The 14,382-nt window shown below is 39.5% G+C and overlaps 1 protein-coding gene across 6 annotated transcripts in view; it reads left to right on the top strand.

Moving 5' to 3' along the window:
• DROSHA (drosha ribonuclease III) overlaps positions 1–9,053 on the top strand; it is a 119,464-nt gene extending 110,411 nt beyond the window's left edge. For all 6 annotated transcript variants that reach the window (XM_055325124.1, XM_055325127.1, XM_055325128.1 and 3 more), the window contains 6 exons: positions 89–230; positions 1,725–1,807; positions 1,899–2,002; positions 4,086–4,178; positions 5,212–5,258; positions 8,637–9,053. In XM_055325124.1, coding sequence (XP_055181099.1) covers positions 89–230; positions 1,725–1,807; positions 1,899–2,002; positions 4,086–4,178; positions 5,212–5,258; positions 8,637–8,767 — 600 coding nt within the window. In that variant the 3' untranslated portion in view covers positions 8,768–9,053. The remainder of the gene's footprint in view (positions 1–88; positions 231–1,724; positions 1,808–1,898; positions 2,003–4,085; positions 4,179–5,211; positions 5,259–8,636) is intronic.
• Positions 9,054–14,382: the final 5,329 nt, after the last annotated feature.

Here is a 14,382-nt window from a genome sequence, read left to right as displayed (position 1 = left end):
GATCTTGGTCTGTTTGAGCCCAACACTGAAGGAGGAGAGAGACCACATTGAAATGGTTTCTAAACATCCCTTAATTACTCTTGGTCAGTTGCTGCGAAGCTCTTTGGTGAATAACAGAACTCAGGCCAAGGTAGCAGAGGAGCTGGGCATGCAAGAATATGCCATCACCAACGACAAGACCAAGAGACCTGTGGCCCTTAGGACCAAGACCTTGGCAGACCTTTTGGAATGTGAGTCTTAAGTTTCTCTTAACCTGTAGACTCAGAATTTAAATCAAATGTACCCACATTTATCTTACTTCTCATTATTATTATTATGTTCTAAGTAAAGAAACCTTTTCTGTTTAATTTTTATTCATGCTTTTTCCAAAGTTTATTAGAATAATTTGGAAATAAGACATGTAAATAATGAGTTTTATGTTCAGTCTGTATTCAGTGGTATCAGCCCTCCATCCCTGCCTCTGTACCCTTCCATTCTAATGCTTAGCAGTCACATCCTTTATGGGAAATGGTAGTAGAGTGTGGAGATTGGTAAAAGTGACTCATAGCTTTTTTTTTTTTTTTTTTTTTTTTTTTTTGCCACCCAGCAGCCTTTATACAGGGGCATAGAAGAAAGAAGGCTAATTTATTCCTTAAATACTAAAACTATTATCTGTTGTTTTGAATGAGCTCAAAACTCTCTGGACATAGTTGTCATCTTTGGCAACTTCTGATATGGTCTGGAAGCATTATAAACAATCCTATTATGGCTAACTAAAGGATTATACACATAATTTTATTGTTTCTGATACTGGTTTAAAACGAGTGGGCCATTCACTGGGGCTTGGAACTTTAAAAAAAATATGGTATTTTTGACTATTGGAATTATATTACAAGTATTAAAGTCTACCGTGCAAAACCAGCTCATTTACAAAGTGCAAAGGTAGTCTGACTAAAAGAAACTTAAAAGAACCTCTTTTTCAGTTAAAGAAAAGTAACTTAAAATTACAAAAACGTTGAATAATCTGTTTCACTGGCAGGGTTTTTGGGGTTTTTGTTTTAAGCTCAGTGAAAGCTGTTTTTATACCTTTTAAAAACTCACCATTTGTTTCCTTGGTTAAAGTATCTTTTAATCAAGTCCTCTCTGGGGTCACCATTTATTTATTAATGCAAGTTTGATATATTGTTATTTTGTCACTAAGCCCAGTATTAAGGTTTTCTCTGTGTGGGCAGAGACTCTATAGTCTCTCATAATCCTGAGACTCTATAAATTGTCCCATATCTGTTCATGAAATGTAACATAGCCCCTTGTCAATGGCTAACCTTCTCAAGATTGGTGTTGAGAATGGCAGGCCCCAAGAATGTGCTCATTCTGGTGTTGTATCTGATCTTTAGGTTTTCTTTTGATTTGTTGTTAACATGGTTGTATTCCCAGAAATCATTTTCTCCCTGCTGTATGAGAGCATTTTGTGTGTCATTTAACTATTTATTTAGCCTTTAGCCAAATGTAATTTGGTCTTTGTACTCTTTGATTTTTGCATTTTTAATCACACATCTATGCTGTTGCTTCTGATATTAGTGATAAAGGGAAATACTTGTTTGAAGAAAGAGGATACGATAATTCTAAAAAATAAAGAGGGCCTGGGAATTACAAACCTCATTACATTTCTTAAAAGTCTGGTCTCTTACTCTTTCTGGTAGATGGCAGTGCATTGTGGTTTTATTTTTAAATATTCTCTTTTTCAGCATTTATTGCAGCGCTGTACATTGATAAGGATTTAGAATATGTTCATACTTTCATGAATGTTTGCTTCTTTCCACGATTAAAAGTAAGCTCATATAAAATTTAAATTGGTTATCTACTTTATGCTCAGTGATTCCAGAACCCCTTACTAAATACTTCTTGGGAACTTGCTCCAGGAGTTTATTTTGAATCAGGATTGGAATGACCCCAAATCCCAGCTTCAACAGTGTTGCTTGACACTCAGGACAGAAGGAAAGGAGCCAGACATTCCTCTGTACAAGTAAGTACTCGCTCTCACGGGCATTGGATCCAGTGAGTTCAGAGCCGATGCTCCAGGGGTCTGGAGGAAAAACAAACCACTGGGGTAATCATTCTGAGGGGCCTGGATTGGGACTCCTTGACACCGACTTTGGGCCCAACTCGAAATCTCTTTGGGCGTCTCAGTCTTTTCGTTCTAAGTAAGTGGGTCACCTTTGATTATCTGTGCTTTTTATGTTTGTTTTATTTCTCGTAACTTCTGCTGGGCTTTGCATCTAGATCAGAAGGTTGTGCTTGTTTTAACAGTATTTGGGTGTCTCTCTCCATTCCACTTTGAAGCCTGTTGGCCTCTGTCCCTGTTGTCTGACAGCTATGGCGCGCTGTTTCAGGCAGCCACTGTAGGAAGCAGGGCGGTTCTTCACTGCCCCTCTGTTACTCAAATATTTGGAGTTTTTCTTCTATAGAATGTGTATCAGAAACTGCTGTGTACTTTTGAATATCTTTAGTGACAAATCATTATCTTCTGAGTGGTAGCCAGAAGTTATTCAAAAAGAATGCAGGTCACTACACACATAATACCAGTTTTGATGCAAACAGGATATTTTACTGGGAGGTAGAATAATTATCCTGAGACTCTCCTTTGTTGACTCCGAAGGTGTTTTCAAAGAGGAATTACAAAAGGAAAGGATTATCAAAATAGGTGGATTGCCTCCCGAGGTATTTTCTGGGTATGTGTTTTTAAGGATGCTTAAAAATCTAGTTTGAATGCAGGTTTACTCCTTGTCTGTGCACACACATGGTTGCAAGTGCACACATTTGTGAAAATGTTCCATATGGAATAAAAGCCCCTCTCTGTGGACTTTCTCAAACTCCAAAAGGAAAAACACCAGAGTGGCAGTTGCGAATTTTAAATCCTTTTTTATGTGTTTATTTAATAGTCACAACACGTTATAGGCTTTTTCGCTACAAGAACTGAGGCCAAGTGAAGTTTGAGTCACCCCACAGCAAGCTACTATAAATTGTCCCAAGAAACTGTCACTGCTAAACAATGTTTCCTTTACTTATTGGGAAAAATCCCCAAATGTTTAGAAATAGCACTTTAATATGTACCTAATAAGCATAATGAATATCCAAACTGTATTACATGAAAGGCTCAAAGTATTTCCTCATCAAAGTGATAATTAAGGTTCAATAAATAAAATGAGGATGATAAACTTCTCATATAGCACAGGCGTGATTACTGTCATAAGTGCTACCTTAAAGAAGGCATCCATGTGCTTTCATCCCACGGAGTGTATCAACACAAAGGAAATGACTCTGCTCCCTTCTCATAAATCCCCCAAATGCAAGTACACGATGAGCTTGTTCTTTTCTATCAAGATGACAGGGATGTTTTACATATTTTTTTCAAGATTACCGTGTTCGTTCCATTATCTTTGTTGGCTACTTTTAATTTCCCTTTTCCATAAAGTTATCAGTTTTACTGCATTAGAAATCTGCGCCGTGTCATTAAAATCCAGAGTACCTGGAGTTTTGTTTTTTTTGGCAGTTGTGTTGTGTACTCGGCATTATAGCCTACCTTTGAAGTGATCTCAGATGTTTCAGAAATTAAATAGATTTTCCGATCTTTTAGATAAGATACCAGGCATTGGAGAGAACTCATAAGGGATGAAACCATTCAGATGTGGCTTGAGATGCATTGCCCAGATATTTATCATTTTTAGTTGTGATTAGCATTGAAGAACAATTAACAGACTAAGGTGGTTAACTTTTCACTGCTGAAAAGTTTGTTAGTTTTAGGATACTTGGAGTATACACGCTTTGAAATTGTTTAAGACATTTTACACTTCACTGTAGCCTTCAGGTGCTATTTATAATGCTTTGGGGAAAAAAACGTATAAAAATCCAGTGTAGAATTTTAAAAATTTCCTACTTTAAAAGCTCTCTATAGATTTGTCAGCATAGCAAATAAACTTACTCCTTTAATTTTCATGTTACTTTTACCTTTCTCTAAGTGATAAGTACACGTTTTCTTAGAGTTATATATTAGCAATAACAATTAAATAATACCTTACCATAATTAATGTTCCTTTTTTTTCTTTCAGAACGCTGCAGACGGTAGGACCCTCGCATGCTAGAACCTACACTGTGGCAGTGTACTTTAAGGGAGAAAGAATAGGCTGTGGGAAAGGACCAAGGTATGAGAGAAGATCCTTTTAATTTCTTCAAATGAACATCCTGTGGGTCTGAAAAGTCCCTACTGGGTACTTCCAAACTTTGCAGTCTGTCATTTTAAACTCAGAGTATAGAATGTTCAAGGGTAATAAAGCGAATCCCAAGGATTAATGTCCCCTCCAAGCCCAGCCCCAAACATGAGCTTGGCCTTGGACAGTGAGACTGCCATTGCATAAGGAGCTTGGCTACCTTGAGAGGGCCTCATTACCTGGTGGTGTAAAGGTAAGATCTGTCCAGTGTCAGTTACCCAATAGGGTACCCAGTGTTGCTGCAAGCATTTTATAGATACGTCGTGCGTGACACAGCCATTAAACATTTGATTTCTCACTGCTACTCACTTGAGCTTTGTTGGAAATGCTACCTAACATCTTCTCTCAGGTAAAAAGAATTATGTATATTATCGTCTTTCTCTGAACCCTCTAATTTATATCTTAAACTGAGAAGTGATTGGAAGTCTGTCTACATTTTTTTTTAACTCTTCTCTTTTTTAAACTTATGTTAAGGAAGTTCAAACTTAAAATACTTCAGACCTAATGTAAATGGAAGGCATTTTAATACAGTATTAAAAATGTGGAACAAGGGATCCCTGGGTGGCGCAGCGGTTTGGCGCCTGCCTTTGGCCCAGGGCGCGATCCTGGGGACCCGGGATCGAGTCCCACGTCGGGCTCCCGGTGCATGGAGCCTGCTTCTCCCTCTGCCTGTGTCTCTGCCTCTCTCTCTCTCTGTGTGACTATCGTAAATAAATAAAAAAAAATTTAAAAAAAAAAAAAAAAAAAAAAAAAATGTGGAACAAATAACCTAAATAGGCTTTGTGCAAATAAATGATGTTTCTGCATGCCTTTGTGTATATTCCTAACCTGTGTGATTCAGTATGTGACAGAAGTAATCAGATAAAATTTTATGCATCAGACATGAAAACCTGAATAATGTGTGGCCATACCTTGTGTTTTTGAAAAAAATCTTTAAACTGCACTTTACCTTTATTTTATTTGATAGTATTCAGCAAGCAGAAATGGGAGCAGCAATGGATGCACTTGAAAAATGTAAGCCTCTCCCTTTTTCTATAATTATATGTTCATAATACATGTTTTATAGAAAGAAAATGGGGAAATATAAAAATGGTAAGTACTGATAAAATGTGATTTTTTTCTTCATAATTACTCTCCACAAAGAATGTAGTAGAATGTAAGATATGTATAAAATGGGCTGATAATTTTTCTGAAAAGTATTCCTGAATGCTTTTTGATTTTCATTTTCCTTTCTTGTGTGGAGTCCCACTCAGCCCAGATCGCCCATATGAACAGCCCAGTGTATCTTTTTCGATATATTTCCCTATACTTCTAAAATTTTATACAAGTGAAGGTTTTTTTTTTTTTCTTTTTAGTTTTTGGCCATTGTTTTATGAGAATGAGATATTTACACACTTATCTGCATCTTTTTGTTCTTGCTCAATAATATATCACAGGTGCCCCTAATTCATTCTTTCTTAATGGCTGCATAGTATTTCATGCAATGGATTTGCCATATTCTAGTCAGCTCTTTTAGTTTTGATGGATACTCTTTCTGGTTTTTTTTAAATCACTGTTGACAGTAAATGTCTAAATAGTCCTTTTGGTTCTATGGGATAGATTCCCAGGAATGGGATGGCTGAGTGGAGGATACTTCAGTGATGTCATTGACCATGTAGGGAACTGTATAGTCTTTTGTAAATTGAAGGCTTAAATGCAAAGAATTTTTCTTCTGAGGTCTACTGTGCTATACTGCACAGTCTGTGCAAAACAGGACAGTGCAATTCCATTATGCTCCAAGTACCAGCTAAATGTGGGACAGAGCAAAGCACGGGAAGCTAAAGTCAAGAGGCCCAGGATTCTCACTGTGGGAGATTCCAGGAAAAGAAAGAGAGGGCTAGGAGTCAAGTGGAAATCAGCAGACAGTAGCTTCCTAGGGTCGGGGGAGGGAGGACAAGTTGGCGGTAGCTTGTATTTCCAGTTTCCAGTGTCTATGGAATCTTCACTGAAAGTTTTAAGTTAACTCTGTTGGGGAATTTTTTCATTCATTATATACAAATGCACAATCACATATTGAAATAAAAGTGAGATTCCATTTTCGACCTATAAAATTGCCAAAGGTTCTCTTTGGAGGTTTTTTCATTCGCTTTTAACGATAAAACAGTACTGGAGAGATGGTGTGTTCAGAGACTGACCTCCACATGCATATTGGTAGGAGTGAGTCATTTAAACTCCCAGAAAGCAGTTTAACCGTCTGTATCTAGTCATTAAAGAAGTCCATACCTTTTGATCTGGAGACTTCATTTCTAGGAATCAAACTTAAGGAAATGACTGGAGTTACGAGCTCCAGTTCACATGCCATGATAATAGAGACAACTTGATTTATAACAGCCAAATAAGTCAATCAAACTGCATGTTTAACAATAGGGAAATGCTTAAATAAACTATGCTATGTTGCAGGGGTTGGCAAACATTTTTTGTAAAGAACCAGATAAAAAATATTTTAAGCTTTGCAGGCCATACAGTCTTTGTCACAATTACTCAACTCTGCTACTGTAGCGGGCAGGAATGAATAGTATGCAGATGAGCAGATGTGTCCGTGTTCCAATAAAACTGCATTTACAAAAACAGGTGGTGGACTGTATTCGGCCTATGGGCAGTAGTTGACCAATTCCTGCTTTTATCCAAGTGTTGTTATACTTTGTAATCATTAGAGTGCTGATACAGAGAAATACTTATACTAGAATAGGTTTTTTTTTTTTTTAAATGTACCCATGAAAATGTATGTATGCCATTCTCTCTCAAAGTAAGGGTGCATGGGGGAGTGATTAAATATTTGTATGTCTATATAATACATGCACATTTACACTATGTATGTATGTGTGTACCATAACTCTTAGAAAACTGTAAGGATACATTCTAAAAGTTTATCAATGGTTAGAACTGAGTGGTGGGATTTTTTTAATGCAAACTAGGTTCTAGAATAGAATTTACCAAGGAAGTCGGGTTCATTTTGTAGTAACTGGCTTTACAGCTGACTTTTTTGTATTCGATTTGTTTTTTCCAAAAGCACTTATAGTACTTGAAACCTGTGTTTTATACAATACGTAGGGTCAACTTGATATCATTTAGGGAATAGGATTAGGTTCCTGTTTTATTTTTAAAATACAGGTGTCATTATGTATCTCTTTTGTTTAAAATCAGTCAGTGACTCAGATATTCAGAGTCTTTACTGATTGACTGCCTGCCTCTCACATACTTTTCCTAGCACCCTGCTCCTGTCCCTTCCTCTCCCCTGGGGCGAGGATGGGACACTATATAAAAAGGGAGAGAATAATTTAGGAATTTGCTGTATATTTAAATCCCTTTTGTTATTCTTCAACCCAGACAAAAGCCAAACTTGCTCTTCCCCAAACATGCCATCTCTCTCACATCTCTGAATCTTCATATTTAAAATATGAAGTAGGAACTCTTGTATATAACAACCCCTTACCCAGTTAGAGAGAAGAGTGTCATTTTCCCTCTGTGGTACAGGTAACTTATGTGGCTCTCATTCATGTTTATATGCATCCTTTTTTTTTTTTTTTTGTATGCATCCCTTTTTGACGTTTGTTGTTGAAGTGTGTGTTTGTTGACTAAGTGTATAAAATGACTTTTTTTCTTGTTCCATCCTCAATTTCTTACTCCGCCAGCGTACTTGCTATATACCTCAAATGACAACTGAATTGTAACATTTTTAGACCTTAACCAAGATTTCCACTGTATCTTGCACAGGGTCAAATATCAGACTAAATAGAGCTTAAACCGTACCGTTGAGTGACATGTTTCCTTTAACCAAATAAAAAATGCTCTACCTGCATTGCTGTTGCTGGCATAGCATTAGGGAATCTTAAGGTAAACTTTAAAAATAGAATGATCAGAAATAATAACTTAATGCCTCTGTCCTTCAGATCTTTTTCCTCTTTTCTCAGAAAATTTAATTCTTGGTAACTGGTGTGATAATATCATTATTGGGAGCTTTTGGTTTGAGCTTTGCAAAAATACATAGGCCCATTTGGCTACATTCTGTAATCTCTCCCTGACAATCACTTCTTACTAGGAGAACCTTGTTCAAACCTGCCTGAAACCACTTGGAAACAGCACATCTGTGTTTTAACACTGCTATATGTTTTGGTGCCTTTTATACTCAAATCCACATCAGATGTTGCACTATAGCGTCGGGGTACTGGTGCAGACGGCCAGTGGGTTTCTGAATGACAAAAGGCCAAGGGAAGACACGGAGCAGTTGTCTGCCCCCCTGCCTTAGAATATACAGCTCTGTGTTTCTCGTGAATGTGTGTGTGTTTAGTTTGCATCGTTCTTTGCACCAGAGGCTACCCTTTATTGAGTATAAAATGTATTTCCTCGTGTCAGATAACTTTCCCCAGATGGCCCATCAGAAGCGGTTCATTGAACGGAAGTACAGACAAGAGTTAAAAGAAATGAGGTGGGAAAGAGAGCATCAAGAGAAAGAGCCAGATGAGACTGAAGACATAAAGAAATAAAGGAGGGCACGGAAATGGTGGTGTATTTACTTGCTTAATAACTGTGACTGTTGCCCATCGAGATCTAGCCTAGTTTTCCTGCAGACGATGAATGAAGTGCGCTCGTCGAAATAAAACACAAGGTCAACTCGCTATTGTTGTTTTACCGATCTAATATGTTATTTTGAGCTGGATGGTCTTTATTACAAAGTATATGGTTTCTCTTCTCTTTAATGGAAAACCTCACTTTGGTGGATGTGCATATTCCCTTTTATTTTGTTCTTTCAACAATAAAATTCAAAAAACATCTTCTACGTGGAATAGATCCTGTTTTTCTCTGAGATTGTGACATAAGACTTCAGCTGACAAGTGAAAAATTCACCTCACCAGATATTTGGGCTACACTCTATTAACATCTATACTTTTGGAAGTCTGGATTATTAACTAGATTTTTCAGCTTTCATCTGGATGTTTAACGTCTTCTCAACTGCAGACACTGAACTTACTCTCACTAAGCGTTGAATCTTTTGTAGAAGGGATCCCTTTAATGTTTTAACTGGCTAATGCGAGTGGGGAAGGACATATTTGAATCAAATATATTCTTTGAATCATTAGAATAGGAGGAGAAATCATGATTCCAAGCCACACAACACTTTAAATCAGATACTCTAATCCTGGGGTCAGTGGATGCTTTAAGAAGTTCATAAACAGACTTAAAGGAAGTCTCAGAACCTCCTGAAATTGTGTTTGATTTCACAATCAGGCAATCGGGCAGTGGTGAGGTTGGGAGTGGACGGGAGCAGGATGAGGAGTCTTTATAGCTTTCATCAACTTGAAGTGGTCCCTGCAATAAAGGGCTAACATTACATTGAAAGACATGACATTTTTTTAAAATGTTATTTTAAACTGAGTATCATTTGTTTCTTATTAATAAAGGCAAAGTTTGGGGCACCTGGGTGCTCAATGGTTGAGCATCTGCCTTGGGCTCAGGTCATGATCCCAGGGTCCTGGGATCAAGTCCTGCATCAGGCTCCCTGCAGGGAGCCTGCTTCTCCCTCTGCTTATGTCTCTGCCTCTCTCTGTGTGTCTCTCATTAATAAAATAAAAATCTTTTTAAAAGGGTGGGGGCACAACTTCTCTTTTAAAACAAATGTGTTTTTATTCATTATTTTAATAAATATGTGGTGAGTACCGTCTGTATATCATGCATCATTCTAGGCTTTGGAGCTATAGCAGTGAACAAAATAAAATTCCCTGCCCTCAGGAAGGTAATGTGCTAGTAGAGGAATGCATACAATAGACAAGGAAGTAAAACATGTGGCACTTGATGGTGTAGATGACGGCCAAAAACAGAGCAAGGGGGTGGGATGGGTGCAGTTTTAGTCAGGTGGTTCGAGAGATCCCCCTGAAAAGGTATCATTTGAGTTAAGATCTGAAGCAGGAGAGGGAATGAGCCTTTCAGGTATTTGGAAGGTTTCTTATTTATAGGACTATTAAATGTTACCTATACAAGATGGAAAATTTGGAGAATATATTACTTTTATTAGGAGGAGAAAGAAACAACTGCTACTTTGGAAATCTTGTGGAGAAAGTCGAAAGCATAGGCAGAAAAGTAAATCACCCACAATTCCATCCTCTAGAGCTTTTGTATATTGTCAGACCTTCTGTGTATAGACACACGCACACACATGCACTCAAGTGTGCGTTAACAATTAGATACCATACCTGTGGTTTCCATATCCTTTTCTTTTTTATTTGCTACTACATCATGGATCTCTCTCTGTTGAATCCACATTTACATTGATGGCTGCATATTAATGCATACCTTAAATACCAGTTATGGATGCAGTATAATTTGTCGACTAATGAAAGATGTATAGGTTGTAAGCAGTTTGTTCCGTCATAAATAATCCTGCACACATGTACACATATATATTAGAGAAGTGAGAGAAGACCTCTAGGGCTTCTTATTTTGTTAATCATAAAATGTAAGATTGTACCTGTAAGAAAAGGTGGTCCTGCTGCTGCTCCTCCCTACAAATGGCAAAACTGGAAGGGAAGGCCACTGTTTTCATCAGTGGCCTTGCAAATGTTACCAGGGAAAATATTTGAACTTTTTTAAAAAAAGCTTTTATTTATTTATTGCAGAGAGCAGAGCCACAAGTTGGGGGGAGGAGCAGAGTGAGAGGGAAAAGTAGATTCTGTGCTGGGCCCAGAGCCTGATGTGGGGCTTAATCTCAGGACCCTGAGACCATGGTCTGAGCCGAAATCAAGAGTCGGACACCCAGTTGACCACTCAGGAGCCCCTGAACTTTTTTTAAATAAGCACTTCCACTAGTCTTCCATATGCATCAAAATAATGCCAAAGCCAGCATGCTGCTTGGGACTTTTTATTGGGCTTTGACTTTTTCTCTCTGTAGTATCGTGGCCTTTTTCATTTTCTTTCTCCATATTAATAGCTCTTGAAACCTGAAGTGAAGTCTGTAAGACACTAGAGTACCTCACAGTGAAACATACCAAACACCATCAGGGCGGGGTAGCTCCAGGGGCTCTGTAGGAAACAAGGAGGCCAGCAGCCAAACTGTACCCAGGCACATAGACCAACTCAATGTAACAGGCCACTGTGACCACCGTGTCCACCCTGCCTCCTATCCAACCCAGCCCAGCCTTCTTACTTTCTAGTTCTGATCACAAGAAGGGCCAGTGAGAGTGCACATTCTTAGTTACTTCAACTGTGCTGTTACTGCTCATAGAGGCTGAATATGAAGGTTACTTCTCATAAGTCACTCGGGTCAGGGATGCCTGGGTGGTTCAGTGGTTGAGCTTCTGCCTTTGGCTCAGGGCGTGATCCCAGAGTCCTGAGATTGAGTCCTACATCGGGCTCCTTGCATGGAGCCTGCGCCTCCTCCCTCTGCCTCTGTCTCTGCCTCTCTCTATGTCTCTCATGAATAAATAAAATCTTTTAAAAAAAAAAGTAAGTCACTTGGGTCTAGTTTGGGAAACACGTGATGGTGTGTCTACAGCCAGCGGTCTTCAACTGAGACTGGAGGGGGAGGAGGGAGAGTAGACCACACAGGAAGGTTCACATAAGAGTTAATTTTGGGGAGTTAACAGAACCTTAAATATGAGAGAAAGGTTGCAAGATGGGGGGAGGACGTGTGCTTTCAAAGGAGCAACAGGATTGGGTGGAAAGAAAATGGGTAGGGGCGCCTGGGTGGCTCAGGTGGTTAAGCATCTGCCTTTGGCTCAGGTCATGATCCCAGGGTCCTGGGATCAAGCCCCGCATCAGCTCCCTGCTCAGAGGGGTGTCTGCTTCTCCCTCTCCCTCTGCCCATCCCCCCACCACCTTGTTCATGCTTGCTCTGTCACTCTCTCAAATAAATAAATAAAATCTTTAAGAAAGAAAAAAGAAAATGGGTGCGGATCCTCTTGTATTTCACGGGAGATAGGATAAAAGACTGTAACAAGGCATTGGGAATTGGAGTGCTGAGACAGAAGAGATTCGAAAGACACAGAGGTGATAGACCCTACAGGACATGGAGTAAGGCAAAATACCTCTCTCCTAACACTGTTGGCACATTATGAGCTAGATAATTCTTTACTGGGGGCGTGAGGGACTGTCCTGTGCATTGTAAGGTACTTAGTTACATTCTTGGTCTCTACCCATTAGATCCCACTAGCATCCCTTCCCCCTGGTTGTGACAGGTGAACCTGTCTCCAGACATTGCCACTTATCTCCAGGAAGCAAAATCGCCCCAGGCTGAGTACCCTTGAGGTGGGAGAAATGAACTGAATGGACACCAGGCTGAACTGTACAATCGTGGAGAAGCAGAAGTAGAAAGATGGTGAGCTTTGTTGGCTGTTGAGGGGGCCTGAGGTCGGTCTCTGGAGATGTTGAATAAGCAGTTGGACACAAGGTTTTGTAGCCCAGTGTATTTGAGCTGGAGTACAGATTAGAAGTGCACTTAGCACCTTCGGCGGCATTTGTACACCTACAAAGGAGAACACTGGTTTTCCCAAGTTGGAGACAGGACACCATTCCAGTGACGAATCGCTTTGAAACCATAGGCCTCACACATGGGAGAAATGTCTACCAGAGAAGGAACTCAACACTCACCCGAACTATTTCATCTCTAGATGAGATTTTCTTAGACCAGTGGGCTGTTTCAGAATTACTTCTATCATCTTCCTTAAGCTTTGGAAAGTTCTTGTGACATTTCTCTACAGCGACCTTCTACAAAGTGAAGAAGGCCCTTCGTGAATTCCTCGGGTTTCATGAGATGTCCTGAACTGAGAGTAACAATGTATTTACTAAAGCACTGCAGACAAGTCCCCTATAGCCACTAGCCCCAAATTCTTCACTAGACCCTTATGACTTCTTCTATTTTATGAGGGATGAAAGAAGCATAATTGGGCATAGTATTTCATTTGTATAAATGTCAGAACACTTACGAGAATGACCTGTGGAAGAGGTGCTTAACTGGCCACAAAGGATTTTTGTTCTTGTAGAATTGTTGTCAGGAAGTCCCTGCCCAACTGGGCACCATATTCCAGCCTCTTTGCCCTGAAGTGAGGCTGAGTGGCTAGTTCCCACCCCTCAAATGTCAAGAGGGGTGGGAACGAGGCACTTGTCTTTTTACTCCAGTTTACTAATTAGGGGTCAGTATCCAGGGAGGGTGACTTTGAAAGCCACCTTCAGTGAGAATGTGAATGGCTTCATGGAACAGAGTCTTTACCTCTATCACACCACTTGCCCTCCCTCTCTTGAAAGGGGGCTCCTGCCTGGACTCTACGTAAGGGAGAAGCAAACAGCTGTGCGTTAAGCCACTGAGATTTGGGGGCTTATCTGTTATAGCAGCGAGCATCACTTCAACTAACACAACTATTTCTGAGGCAGGCACTGAACAACCCAAATTCAATCTTTGCCAGTCTAACCACATAAAAAAAGAACATGCTCACCTACCTGTTACTGGATGCCACACTGAACCAGTGCTGACGTATTTCTTATTCAATTTTGATATGTTTTCTTTATGGTTCAGAAGTGCCCTCATCTTCTATTTTGTGATGTTAGAATGTAGCAACCATGAAGTAAGTAAATTCTTACCTTTGACTTAGGGGTTTGGAGAACATTCATCCTAGGATTTATTAGTGTTGGTAGCATCTACTCTATCCTAGGTCTGGAAGATTGAAGCAGAGTCCTTGTCCTCAAGGAGTTCACTATTTAGAAAAGGAAACACATACACCCGTGTGTGTGAGGGACCATATAGAGGATGAGAGAAGGCGTGACTCATTCCTTCTGGAGGAAGGGTGGGCACCACAGGATGTCAAACCTCAGTTTGATCTTGGGAGAGGTATCAGCCCCCATGACTGTTGACTCTCCTGCCCGTGACAAAAAGCCTTTTTTTCAGGTCAGGTCAAACATAATTGTTTTGTTTTTCAATTTCTGTGACACCAAACAAAATCAACAGAAGCTCCTTAATAACCCCTGATAACCAGTCCATATTCAAAAGTACAGCTAGTTTGTCCAAGTAATTATTCAAGCAGGATCCATACGTTGCCTTTGGTTTTTAGGTCTCATAAGTCACTTTTAATCTAGAGCATTCCTCCACTCCTCTTTTCGTAATTAGTTGAAGAAG

Source organism: Nyctereutes procyonoides, unplaced genomic scaffold, assembly GCF_905146905.1.
Source record: "Nyctereutes procyonoides isolate TBG_1078 unplaced genomic scaffold, NYPRO_anot_genome, whole genome shotgun sequence".
In the NCBI taxonomy this organism is placed as follows: Eukaryota; Metazoa; Chordata; class Mammalia; order Carnivora; family Canidae; genus Nyctereutes; species Nyctereutes procyonoides.
The sequence above is the reverse complement of the archived record's forward strand: the minus strand, read 5'-3'. Positions and strand labels throughout refer to the sequence as shown.